Raw genomic sequence first — 14,132 nt, 5'->3', positions numbered from 1 at the left:
TAACCAAAATGGTTTGGTTACCAACATTCTTCAAAATATCTTTATGTTCCACAGAAGTCAGTCATACACATTTTTGGGTGAACTATCCCTTTAAGGTTTGGTAAAACAACAAAATCAAGCATAGAAGCTGGCATCTTCTCTTCCTGTTACTCAGATATAGTGATAAACAGATGCCGCTAGTATTAACAGTGGTACTTTGTGTTAATGACATAAGCTCAGTTTCAGACCAAACAATCAAAGCAAGTGTGAAAACACCCTGAAAAATCTCATTCAAAACACCACGGTGGTGTGAATGCACGCCATTTTCAACCTCAAACAACATTACAGAAAAAGACAGCAATTAACAATTAGTTTAATGGTAAAAGCTTCACAGCCTTATTCAATTAAAACACATCTAGAGCTAATAAAAAGAGGAGGAAAGCAGGAGAAACACAGGCAAATTGTGTTAGCACAATAATTCTTTAGTTACTGATGAAGTTATGAGGTATCGGCGTGTGCTAAAGCCAAACGTATCCACAGGCATCACTACCTTTAAATATACCCGTATCCTCTTCATTTGTGAGATTCTCCAACCAAAGACCTGCCTGAAGCTCCCTGTCCCAGGGGAAATACTCTTCCGCTGTCATCCCATACAATTACCCCAGCACACGCACATCCACACAGTGATGGAAAAGACGGAGCAGAGGATCAAGAGACAAGTGACAGGCAAAAGATGGGGAAAAAATAATATTGTCACAGAACAGGATGATGCACAGAACAAGGAACCTCCAATAACATTCAGAGACTGAAGTACTGAGGACTTCAACAGTAGTATCAGCTACAGCAGGGCTGTCCAAACTCGGTCCTGGAGGGCCGGTGTCCTGCAGAGTTTAGCTCCAACCCTAATTAAACACACCTGAACCAGCTAATCAAGCTCTTACTAGACATAGAAACTTCCAGTCAGATGTGTTGAGGCAAGTTGGAGCTAAACTCTGCAGGACACTGGCCCTCCAGGACCGAGTTTGGACAGCCCTGTGCTACAGTATGGACTTGGCACTGATTTGGGTGATTTATTTATTTATTTTATTGAGCTAAAGCAATGAACTGACAAAATATGGCAAATCTTTGGAATGATGTAATATGACAGTATAATACAAGTACTATATATTGTTGTCTAAAAAAATGTTATACCATGGCATTGTACAGTCTTTGATTCTGATTGGTTGACAGGTGCTCCATAATTCAATAATTTCAATAATTCAAAGGTCCATCGCCAATTTTTCCTTAGCTATTTGTTAGAATTCACCATGTAAAATAGTTTGACTCTTATTAAAAAGTTTGTGTCAAAGAAAGTTATAAAAGGTTCTTTTTATAAAGGAGAAATACAAGACACAGTTTGAAAAGGAAAACTAGTTCATTTGCCAGAGATGCCGCAAATATCTGAAAATGCAGAAGGTTGAAAAGGCTAGTAACAGTGGCACATTAGTATAAACAAGTTTAGAATCGCTGAATGATTCAGCGTCTCACTGATGAGATATATCAGCGTAAAAAATATATACATCAGGGGCTGAAGCTCTGGGGTTAGAGCAATCTCTTGGGAAATCTTTTGTCTTACATTTTTCATCAGAAAGAGTCATACTCAAAGAAAAAAATTTTTTTTGAAGTTCTCTGTGAATATGAGACAGCAGACAACCCTGGTGAACATTTAATATCTAATCAGGGGAGCTAGACGCCACATGCATAAAGATGATATGAAGTGGACAGAGGAAATGAGACTCTGCAGAGCAAACACATTACAGTCTTTCTATTTCTTTAAAATTATCTTCTAAAAAGAAAAAGTATATAAGCTACTTCAAGTTTTCCATCTAAAATCAAATGAACCGCCATAAAACTGGACATTCTGTCCAGGACATCCATCTACATCCATTATTCATTGTGTAGAGACACTTTTAACACCCTCACAAGTACAATGAATCTAACAGCACTGACGCGAAGCTTACCATCACTCGATTCCTCTTCTTCCTCCTCCTCGTCTTCATCTTCCTCCTCTTCATCCTCGTCCATCTCTCCATCTCCGTCATGAAGGCGATCATCATCTTCTGCTGCTCCAGGGTCGCTTCCTCCCTTTAGTTTAGTGTGGAGCTCCACCGCCTCTTTCCAGGGAACCCCACCCAGATCAGACGGGCCGGCAGCTTCCGGTTCTTCATCCTCTTCCTCCATATCAGACTCTGAGCTGCTGTAGGGATGGATAAGTGTGTAAAAACCACCAAATGACCCCTGGTTGCTCTTTTTACTCACAAAATAACAAGTTACCTAGACTACAGTTCAAAAGCTTTGGGGTTGGTAAGATTTTTAAATGTTTTAGAAAGAAGTCTCTTGTCTCTTAAGCTAACCAAACCATTTGATTAAAAATACAGAAGAAATGTAATATTGTGCAACACTACTAAAATAAAAAAAACACTTTTCTATTTTAATAGAAAGCTGAATTTTCAGCACCATTACTCCAGTTTTAGTGTGCCATACGTTCCCTTAGAAATCATTCTAATGCTGATTCGGTGCTTAAGAAACATTTCTTATTATCAATATTGAGAACAGTTGTGCTGCTTAATATTTTTTTTGTAGATACTGTAAAGCAATTTTTCATAGGTTCTGTAATGAATAGAAAGCTAGATAGATTAAAAAGTTGTTTTTTTTTTGTAAAAATTCAAATTTGATCAATTTAATGCATCCTTGCTAAATAAAATGATCATGGCATTAAAAAAAACCTTATTGAAAGTTTGAAATAACAGGATTAGTGAAGATAGTTATAGAACGGAATGGCAGATAGAACGGAATGGCAGAAGTTTGTTCAATAAGACCATGAATGAGTATTAAGAAACTATTTTGATTTCATGTTCATTCATGACACTTTTATATTTAAAAGTTTTGATTCCAAGCAAGAACATTTGAAATTCAACACAGGTAAAAAAAAATTATAATAAAGGCAACACTATGTCCTCAAATGATGAACTCCAGTAGATGTTCTTCAAGTCACTTTTCTTGAACAAATTACATAGATTAAAAAGTTGTTTTTTTTTTGTAAAAATTCAAATTTGATCAATTTAATGCATCCTTGCTAAATAAAATGATCATGGCATTAAAAAAAACCTTATTGAAAATTTGAAATAACAGGATTAGTGAAGATAGTTATAGAACGGAATGGCAGATAGAACGGAATGGCAGAAGTTTGTTCAATAAGACCATGAATGAGTATTAAGAAACTATTTTGATTTCATGTTCATTCATGACACTTTTATATTTAAAAGTTTTGATTCCAAGCAAGAACATTTGAAATTCAACAGGTAAAAAAAAATTATAATAAAGGCAACACTATGTCCTCAAATGATGAACTCCAGTAGATGTTCTTCAAGTCACTTTTCTTGAACAAATTACAATATGCCAAATGTAAATAAACTTTAATTTAAGCTTCTGCATTAAAAATATTTTCCAAGTTATTTCTATCATGTGAAACAGGAACTAAAGAGCATGGAAAATTGTAATTAAAAAACCGCAAACACTGTTGCCACACATTTTAATTACAGCAGAATTATATTAGTAAAGTACCAAGGAATACTAATGAACAAGCACTGTTTTCATTATATTATGTAATGGCTGAAAATGACTGATAATTAGTGGTGCTCACATGATAGAAACACGCTAGAACAGCGCAACCAACATGACATAAAGATGAGAGGGATACCTGGATCCCTCCTCGATGTCGGTGGCTTTGTCCAGCACACTGCTGAGGTTGTGCTCAGCCAGCGTCTCCTCGGGCACCTCCTGCAGCTCCTCCTCTCTCATCATAGATAGACGGTAGTTCTCCAGCTCGATCCTCTCAGGAGTCCCTTTAAGACGTTTGGCCACGCTGGGCTCTGTAACCCCGTTCACCTCTGTCACTGTGATGGACAGAAAAGAGGAGAAGAGAGAAAACGTCATTAATGTAAATAGTTAATATGTAACAAATAGGGAGTGGCTCTGGGTTGGTATGCATAATCATAATTATAACTAATAAATTCTTGATTTAGTTTAAGCTAAAATCATTAGACGTCAATCCAGAGATGAATAAAGATTTTAAGTTTATTATTTCATATAATTCATATCTACCGTCCACCCACCCTACCTTCTTTTAAGGTTGTTTTACTGCACAAGGATTAATTTCCACTCAGACAAATAAGACAAACACAGTCAAAGTGATAACTCTTTAACTTTATTTAAACAAGCAATATTTGGCCTTCATGATTCCACAGATATTCTAGATTTAAATATCATGTTGTCAGGAAAATACTTTAAATATGTTCTTAAATAATAAATACAAGTTATGGTTACCTTGCCTTTTTCCCTTCCTATTAAAGCATCTCAGATAAATGGAGTAAATTGTGTTTTAATATTAATGAACTTTTTAACATTAATGAACAGGTGGACATGTGTATGACTAATACGTCTATCCAGTGAAGCAAATCCCAAAACCCAAATCAAGCCAGTGAGAACATTTTGTGAATGTAATTAAACAAACAAAAAAAACATGACTGTGATGGTGGAAGTGATTAGAGGGATGAAGCAAGCAATCCATATAAAAAGAATCGAATGAAAAAACTCGTCACCCGTAACTGAATTATGACCGATGTATTCAGAACTGAATAATGAATATGCCTCGTATAGTGATTATGTAGTGACAGACCCCATGAATAAAATAGTGTGTCGTGACTCGTGTTCACTTGATGCATATCTATGATTCCAGACGAATCTGATCTTATCACCCAAATGCTAGAGGAATACTAAAAATAAATAATATAATATTCTTATTCAGACACATTCTACTTTCATATTTTTCAGCCATATTTTCCCCAAAATCTAAAAGTATAAAAAAAAAATGTGCATGAGGAAACGGAATTCTGTTTTTAGGCCAATTATTTGTAGTCTAAGTCTACTGTAAACCATAAATATAAAACTTTCAGTACTGCAATGAAAAAACATAAATAAACAGGTCAAATGATATATTAATAATAATGCAATTTTCTTAGGCATAACAGTAATACAAATGATTTTGCATTAAACGAAAGCTAAGAAAATAATGTCAAAATGCAAAACATCTTAACGGTTCTAAAAAAAATAAGCTTTATTTTTTTTATGCAAAACATCATTTCTATTTTCTTGCTATTTTTAGGTGAAATATAACTGAAAAATTATTTATGAGATTCAAACCTCTAAAATGTCTATGCTAAATATATTAATGTTGCTAAAACGTGCTAAAACCACTATAACCATTTACACTTTATATATTACATCCTAAGTAGCACAAACTCACCGGATGTTTTGCATTGTAAATCATTCTCAGTGATACACACATGACGGATGCCACGAGCAGTGGTGTTAGTACTATGCAGAGGAGAATTAAGAGTTGAACAAACACTGGGACAGAAATGCAAGGACTGATGGGAGTGTAGACCAATCACAGGCACAGATGCAGGCACTAGCTCAGCAACAAGCTGCTCTGATAGGAGAGGGGTAAAGTAAAGCTTACAGAGTCCACCAATCACAAGCACTGATGCGAGCACTACATTACAAAAGGGGCACAGGTCAGAAATTAGTACAATCACAAACTTAAAGGCACCAAAATCACAGATCTATACAGTGGAAGGACAGAAAGGAGAGCAACAAAAACAGGCTATAAGTAAAGAATATTTATAACACATGCAGGCAAAAAAGGTTAATTATTATTACACGTAATGTGTTATTTGACGAATATAAACTTTTCTAAGTCACTTCACACATTTTAAAAGCTCTAAATTATGCATGCAATTAATTAACAGTAGTTAACACACTTAATTGATATGCTTTTTTGCCCGTATGGTTTACTCATAATCAAAAGAAGAGATTTAATTAGGCTGCACCACTCGGAATATTACACATATTATATACAGCCAAGCAGTTTACAATGAGTTAATCATTTGTGACATCACCAGGGATACACAAAACAAGCACAATATCACTCGAAATCACAGCACGTGCGGGCAGGAAGTGCCCCGATAAGCTCAGAGGCTGGAAAGGGGTCATGCTAGATAATATTGAGCAGGATGTTGAGAGTAAAGTAGGAGAGCAGATAAACGCAATAGGCGAGGAGGAAAGGAGAATCTAAGGGATTGTGCGCCACCTGGTGGCGGGTCCAAGACATCGCTCGTCGCAACGAGCGCAGAATGCCCCCTACTCCTCGAGAGGGGCACAGGACGGGGCCTAAAGAGGAAAGGCAGGTACCTGATGGCTGGCGTTCCACAGGGGCCTGAGAAGTTATGGCTTGGCCTGGGGCATCCACTGTGTTGGGGGTTACCGCCAACACCTGGGGCTCCTATGACCACAACAAAAAACTTCTGAATATATTAACTTTTTTTGTTATTACATCAAAAAAAAAAAAAAGTTAAATAGAATGTACAGTGTCAGAAAAACAACTCTCTGATAAAAAACAAAACAAAACATTGATCTCTCCCCAAACACAGATGCTAAAGAAGTCAGTACCTTGGGGTTTACGGGAGCAGCAGCAGCAGGCGCAGGCCGTTTTCTCTGTGCTAGACCAGAAAGCCGGTAGCAGTAGTGTGGTTTACAGTAAAACTTCCCTACAAGAGCGAAAACACACACAAATGAACTCCATTAGCATCTGTTTCAGGACATAAATCGGAGAAAACCTCAAATGAAGTGATTTATCAAATGTGAAATGCAACAAATGTGGTTGATCTGTAACTACACCACGTGGGAGTGTACAAAATGGCTCATAGTTAATAAAGAATCGTTGATGTAGAGAAATGGTCCCTCTGTCTCATACAACAATATCCCACTGTGTTGGTCACAAATAGGGGTCGACCGATTATCGGCGCCGATATTAAGCATTTTTATGATTATCGGTATCAGTCATTTTTAAAACCGATTCGCCGATAAAATAACTTAATTTTGAAACGCGCTATCTGATGCAGCCTGTCAGAACTCACCACTCTGTGGCCTAAAGCAGTCTCCGCCCACCGCTCATCTGATTTGTTGGGAGTCATGAGTCCGACCAATCAATGCGGAATTCACTCTCACTCCAAAAGCGCTTGCTAACTGGAGCTACTTCAGTGATCACGCATCAGTTGTCTCTCAAAGGTAAGGCAGCAGCAGACGTTGCTTAAGTTGCAATAGATCCCAATCCACTAACGTTACTCTGAAGTTGCAAAACACCTCAATATTATCTATGATTTCCGCGATGCGGAAAACGCGGACGGAATCGCGGAATCCAGTCATATAAATGGAATTTACTGTATGACGCGGAATGTCACGGAATTTGTCAAAGTTTGGATGAATTAATCAAAAGTAGGTCAGTACACTTAAATAGTCGCAATATGGACTAGTATCTGTAAATATTAAGCCGCAAAAATACGATTTAAATATGAATCCAGCATGTTCTGCGTGTCTCTGTGTATGTAAATGGCACAGACGAGCGGTTTTGTTTTCTACACATACAAAGTGTGCGACGCTCGCAGTGATTTCAGCTTCTGTCGTATCACTACATGAGGACATAAATACATGAACAACATCTCCAGAACTGCTTTGACTCCTCACTTCATGAGCATTTGACAGTTTCATTGGAGTAAAACTATCTTCATATCATTTACATAGACCAACAGAAACAAGTTCCTCATGGCAACCCGTCAAAATATAAGTTCGGGTTAGCTTAATGAAATTATCAGAAAATCAGAGGTAAAAAATTATATAAATACTGTTCAGTTTCTTGCACAGACCGATCGTTTCGTGTCTTTACACATCAATGTATCGTCACGAGCCGCAGGATTTAATTTGGTTTTGTCTGTGTATGTTTTTTTGACTCAAAGCCGTGGAGCCCATAGACTGCCATTATATGACTGACAGACCGCAACGGTTTGAGTTAAAAATCTTCGTTTGTGTTCTACTGAAGAAACAAAGTCACCTACATCTTGGATGCCCTGGGGGTAAGCAGATAAACATCAAATGTTCATTTAATAAACAATAAAAAAATGTAATGTAGGAAAAAATGATGGTATGAATAGTATGAATAACATGATCGGGAGGGATTTTAATTCTGCTTGGATTTCATACCATCCTCAACATCGAAGGCATAGGAGGACAGCCGGAGGGTGGTGCCACAGTAGTCGCACTTGAAGCAGCTGCGATGGAAAAACTTTCCCTCTGCACTGAGACGCTCCATCACATAGACGCGCTTCCGACAGAAGAAACACACATCGCTGCCTCCAATATTCTGAGGGAACTCCTTCCGCAAGGAACCCTGCAGAGAGAAAGACATAGAAGCGAGACATGCTAGCTCAGGTCTTTTTTTAAGGGAGAGCAAGGAGTGGCACCGAAGTGCTTAAAAATCTGCCAAAAGAGAGACAGCATGCACCAAAATAATTTATGATCTTCTGTGCTTCGAGGAACTGAAGACCCAATTCTTGTGTAAAGTTAGGTGCATGAAAGACTAAAATAATCACATCTGTGTAAATCAACACAACTAGGTGTTCTTATTTCCCAATATTGACACTACATCCTTTAAAATAAAATATGTATATAAAATTATGTACATTTAGAAATTATAAAAATGAAAGATTTAGGAATATTTTAGAAATTAAAAAAAAATTCCAAATTATAAGAAAAATACTAAACTACTATAGTAGTTTACAGACAAGTGAAAGAAAAACAGTTCACCGTTTCATCTGCAGCTCAGCATCAATACAGTGAACCTTTCTCACATCATTTTTCTTGGAACAAAAACTGTTGCAGTATAAGAGTACATGGATTTAATGCCGAAACAGAACAACTTTTTAGCCTTATATTGAATCTCATAGGTGTTATTCCTGTCCGGTTGTCGTTGCTGCAGTGTCTTGATCCAGTTACCAGTGCACTGAATCATGGTTTATGCAATGTGGTCACAGAGAGTTGGTGATTCTCAGTGCTACAAGTTAGCCATGTACCAAAGCAAAAATGAGCTATGCAGCCTCATTTGTGAAAGCCAATACAACAACACCGCATATTAGTATGATTTCTAAAAGATCATGTGGCCCTGAAGACTGGAGTAATGATGCTGAAAATTCAGCTTTGCCATTAAAATACAAAACAGTTGTTTTACATTGTAATAATATTTCTGTTATACTGTATTTTGACGGGGGGAAAAACAAATGCAGCCTTAGTGCGCACAATAGACTTCTTTTAAAAACATAAAAAGTAGCAACCCAAAACTTTTGAATTGCTGCTGCCAAAATGATTATTTATTAAAACAATAAGCCACAAGAGGGCATGTTACAGTGATTTGACCACACTTAAGGAGTGTTTTACCTGTGAACACAACATGAATAGGAGCTTTATTTAAGCTAGAACATTTCTTGAAAACAATTTCCACTCCATTTTTGTGAAATCTGTGTTGTGATAAGGCCAAAAGACCGCTTAACTGCTAAAATGCATCAACGGTTTAAGGCTGTGCATGAAAAAAAAGTGTGTTTTCAAGGACACCTGGTGCTGAGAGTTCACCTTTGGCTTTGCTGGTTTGTCTTTAAACTGAGAGGCTAACCTCTCGGCTCTCTCCTGAATGCTGGCGATGTGTAAAGGCACGTGATCATCAGAACGCAAAATCTCCCTCTGCTGTGAGAGAGATGCAGTCTTAAGTCATAACGTTAGGACAAGGAATATCACAGTTTTCTGCAATCCTGTGAATAAAATCCATTAGGAAAGACCTTTTTATTTGTGTAGAGTTATGTATAAAGCATTCAAACCATCATAGGTTAGAGGAACTGTGTGTTTAAGGTACAGACGAGACGTCCATGCATATCTCTCCATGCTCAGGCAGGGCTACCTGATGCTGGGGGTCAGAAGGGTAGAAGGGTTGCTCAGGACTGAGGCCGTGGGTCAAAAGCCACTGCTCAATGAAGAACTGTGACGGCTTTTTCATAACCTTCACAAAGGAAGACGTGAGGGAATAAAAATATAACTATTAAATTAAATATGTTTGGAAAAAGGAAGAGCATAAATGTTCAAGATAACTCAAGGCCACAACTCAAGACATGGTGTCATTATTGTCTTTAACCTAGTTGTGTTCTTGACCAAGTTGACCAAAAATTTAATTTCTGTAATTTACTACACCAGCAACTGTTTTTTTTTTTGGTTACTAAAATATCTTAGAAGAAAGAAACTCAAACAGGTTTGGATCAACTTGAGGGTGAGTAAATGATGACTTTTAATTTTGGGGTGTACTATCCCTTTAAGAGCATGCTCTTTTCTCTTGAATTGCTCTACCTGTGGCTTGTCCTTCCTGTCAGGCTTGCCTTTACACCTAGTGACTAGAGTGTCCATTCGCTCTTGAATGCTAGGGATATGTATGGGCTCTGGCTTGTCCACATTAGGCAGGTTATCTTCCTGTAAACGGAAAGGCTGATGAAACTCTTTTTGGGTTTGAAATCTTATCTGCATATCGTATTGTAGAGTGCTGCAGCTGTGACTTCAAACCCCAGACGGCCAATACTTCATGGGTTCCCTTGAGATTTTCCTTTGGGTTTTTATAACCGACTTTTCCAATTCATGAGTGAAATATAGTCTGCCTGTGGTAAACATAACTTACACTTGGACATTTTGTTGTACAATGTAAACTGTACACACTCGCACTCCCTAATTCTTATGTAGTTACTTGTTACAAACAAACAGTTATGTTCATTTTTTAACATTAAAAAAAAGATTTTCAGTATGTGTAATTTATGTTGTAGAGCAAAATGTCCAAGTATCATCAATTTATTTTGAATCGTCACATATTTGAATCGATTTTCAACCGGCTCGCGGTTAATCGTTACATCCCTATTTACTACAGACCTTATTTTACTCCTACACTGAAAAACTCCATTATAAAAATCCATAGGAAAATCTCAAGGGAACACATGGTGAATAATTATTCATGGTTTTGACATCACATCTGTGGCACTCATTTGTGCTGCAAGTTTTTGTAGTTCTAATTCTAAAAATTAATATATATACTGAAATTACACATTGTTATAAATATAACATGTTTATTCCGCAAATCTAGTGAAGTTAACTGTAGTTCTCCAAACACACATGCATGCATGTTCACGAAGATGTAATGGAAGTTACAAATCTTCAAAAGATTTGTTTAGCAAAGTTTTGAGAAAAGCCCCATGCAGATGTCATGGTTACCCTGTAATAGATTGAAGGGTCCTGGATCTCATTCTCTTCATCACCACCACCATTACACTTGTTTATCTCTGACTGGTTAACATGATGCTGCAGAGAACAGACATAAATCAGTTCCACCCTATCATTAGCTAGGAGATCTCAGACTAAACGAACAATCAAAACCTAGAAGGGTAACAGCCCCATATTTCTGAAACAAAAATGCAACAAAAGCCATGGTGGTCTATTCCAGTATTTTCATTAAACTGATGCTAACCAAAATGCAATTTCAACTTTATCAAACTCCATAAAACACAATGACAATTTTTTTGGTTTCCAGAACTGCACGAAACATTCCATTTCAGCTTTAGGTAAATTGGTCATAAGGATGTGCAACTACATACTTTCAAAACTGACAAGCCTGACTGAATGATAAATGTTTTATTATAAATAAATGCTAAATATAATATTTAACCACAGCTAAAAATATTAAAACAAGGAAAAAATGTCTGAAAACATGGTTTTAATAAATACACTAAATTTAATAATTAAATCGCATTAAATTGATCAAAAATGACTAAAAATTACACTTTATAATGCCTTAAAGATTTCTATTTAAAATAATTGCTGTTGAACTTGCTTTTGAACTTTTCATCTAAAGATTGGAGTAATGGAGCATGATGTTATAAAAAAAAAAATGATGGATGAATATATGAAGTCAAATAATAATAATAGTGTCAAAATAGTCTTCACTAATTTTGTCTTCACTAATGTACTTAAAGGGTATTTGAAGTTTACCAATATTTAACAAGTTTATCAATATTTTTTTTCCTGTGTGCTTTTTGTACAATTGTTTGCAGAGATCAAACTGTTTGATCAAAAAAATTTTGAATATGCCAGGAGGATTGCTCAATACATTGATCAAGACAAACAGTTCTGCTCCATAGTCTAAATGCCTCCAAAAACCTAATTTCAAGAGACTGCAATAGAAGGCATTCTGTTAAAGCCAGCCCCTGTGAGAGATGCTGAGGTTAGTACAGCAAGACAGGAGAGTGTCACCTGTGCGTGTGGAAGAAACGATGAAGAGAATGAGGAAGATGAGGGTGAGGAAGAAGAAAGGAGAATGGTTTTCTTAGGGCAGCTCCTCAAGACCTCAGTCCCGCTGCTGGCCTTCAGAGAGACAAGAGAGGAGAAACCCGTTCACATAAATACAACACCTCACACACTCCTTTAATTAAAAAACCTGATAATACCATCCAAACATCCAATCACCTACTACACACAAACACAACCGTAGTGATGAGAGACAGGAACGTTGTGTTAAGAGAACAAACAGTGACCCATTAGAAGCAGAAACCCAGTGACTTTAGTGACACTTAACAAACACACAGACCTCCCATGCACATGGAATGTCTAACAAAGCTATCAAAACCACATCTGAACCTCTACAATCTGAGAACGAGGAATATCAAAGCACCAGAACAATAAGCAAAGCGTTCGGCTCATTCGTCTCAATCAAACTGGAAACGCAAACAAAGAGCACCAAAGTGCAGTGTTGAAATAATTAAAAAACCTGATAATACCATCCAAACATCCAATCACCTACTACACACAAACACAACCGTAGTGATGAGAGACGGGAACGTTGTGTTAAGAGAACAAACAGTGACCCATTAGAAGCAGAAAAACACAGTTGATAATCAAACCCAGTGACTTTAGTGACACTTAACACACACACAGACCTCCCATGCACATGGAATGTCTAACAAAGCTATCAAAACCACATCTGAACCTCTACAATCTGAGAACGAGGAATATCAAAGCACCAGAACAATAAGCAAAGCGTTCGGCTCATTCGTCTCAATCAAACTAGAAACGCAAACAAAGAGCACCAAAGTGCAGTGTTGAAAGATATGCCTCTAGGTCTCCGATGCATGAGCACGTCTAGTCAAACAGGAAACTAACAACAGAAGACAAGTACACAGGAGACTATATGATCACCTCATGGGACTACAGTATCTTCTCGTTTACTACACAAGGAAGGACACAGGACACTATATGATAACTGTAAAAGCAATGCGTCTTTTCTACAGCTGTGTACCTGCTCCTGTTTGATGGGGAGAGTTTGACACTTCAGTCTTTCTTTATAGCGGAAACTCATCTGCTCCTGTAACTGTGTGCGCCTCTGAATACAAGCATAAAAGATAAATTCAAGGTGTCATGTTTTCCCCTAACACACGCACAAGCCTTCATGTTCATATAACAGTTCTCTCATTAAAACAAATGGAAACAAACTTGGCTAACCAACTGATCTTAATAAACCCAATTATAGACTTTAGAGAACAGTAAATGCATTACCATTCAAAAGTTTGGGGTCAGAATTGCATTGTATTGTATTGTATTTATGTAATGACCTGTAATTAGCAAGCATGCATTTAATTGATAAAAGAGACAGTAAAGACATTTAGCTACTTCAACTCAAACAGACAAGAAACTAGCTTTTGAAACAGCATTAAAGGGGTCATATGATGCGATTTAAATTTTTCCTTTCTCTTTGGAGTGTTACAAGCTCTTGGTGCATAAAGAAGATCTGTAAAGTTGCAAACACTAAAGTCTCAAAACCAAAGAGATATTCTTTATAAAAGTTAAGAGTCAGCCACACCTACCTAAAACGGCTCGTTCTAACACGCCCCCACATACCTACATCACGATGTGGGAAGATTTGCATAACACAGCCCAAATGTTCACGCAAAGAAAGAAAGCGTAACTTTTATTCTCGCTGTAGTATTGTTGACGCTGCAGCCATGTCCTGAAGACGCTGTGTGCTTCGTTGTGAAAGCGAAACTACTTTATTTGGCCTTCCAAAAGAGGACGATATCCGCTTCGTCATGCCTAGAGCTGATCCGTGCTGGTCGCGGAGGAAATACATCAACTTCGCGCTGTCAATCGCC

General features: G+C 37.3%; 1 protein-coding gene across 1 annotated transcript in view; it reads right to left on the bottom strand.

Moving 5' to 3' along the window:
* Positions 1–14,132, bottom strand: part of mical3a (microtubule associated monooxygenase, calponin and LIM domain containing 3a) — a 93,909-nt gene that overhangs the window by 28,705 nt on the left and 51,072 nt on the right. Inside the window, exons 19-25 of the mRNA XM_016530806.1 lie at positions 12,241–12,351; positions 8,116–8,302; positions 6,529–6,626; positions 6,271–6,361; positions 3,719–3,914; positions 1,980–2,215; positions 530–619 (exon numbers count right to left, since the gene is read on the bottom strand). Coding sequence (XP_016386292.1) covers positions 530–619; positions 1,980–2,215; positions 3,719–3,914; positions 6,271–6,361; positions 6,529–6,626; positions 8,116–8,302; positions 12,241–12,351 — 1,009 coding nt within the window. The remainder of the gene's footprint in view (positions 1–529; positions 620–1,979; positions 2,216–3,718; positions 3,915–6,270; positions 6,362–6,528; positions 6,627–8,115; positions 8,303–12,240; positions 12,352–14,132) is intronic.

Source organism: Sinocyclocheilus rhinocerous, unplaced genomic scaffold (genome assembly GCF_001515625.1).
Source record: "Sinocyclocheilus rhinocerous isolate Xijiao unplaced genomic scaffold, SAMN03320098_v1.1 scaffold604, whole genome shotgun sequence".
NCBI classification, from domain to species: Eukaryota; Metazoa; Chordata; class Actinopteri; order Cypriniformes; family Cyprinidae; genus Sinocyclocheilus; species Sinocyclocheilus rhinocerous.
The sequence above is the reverse complement of the archived record's forward strand: the minus strand, read 5'-3'. Positions and strand labels throughout refer to the sequence as shown.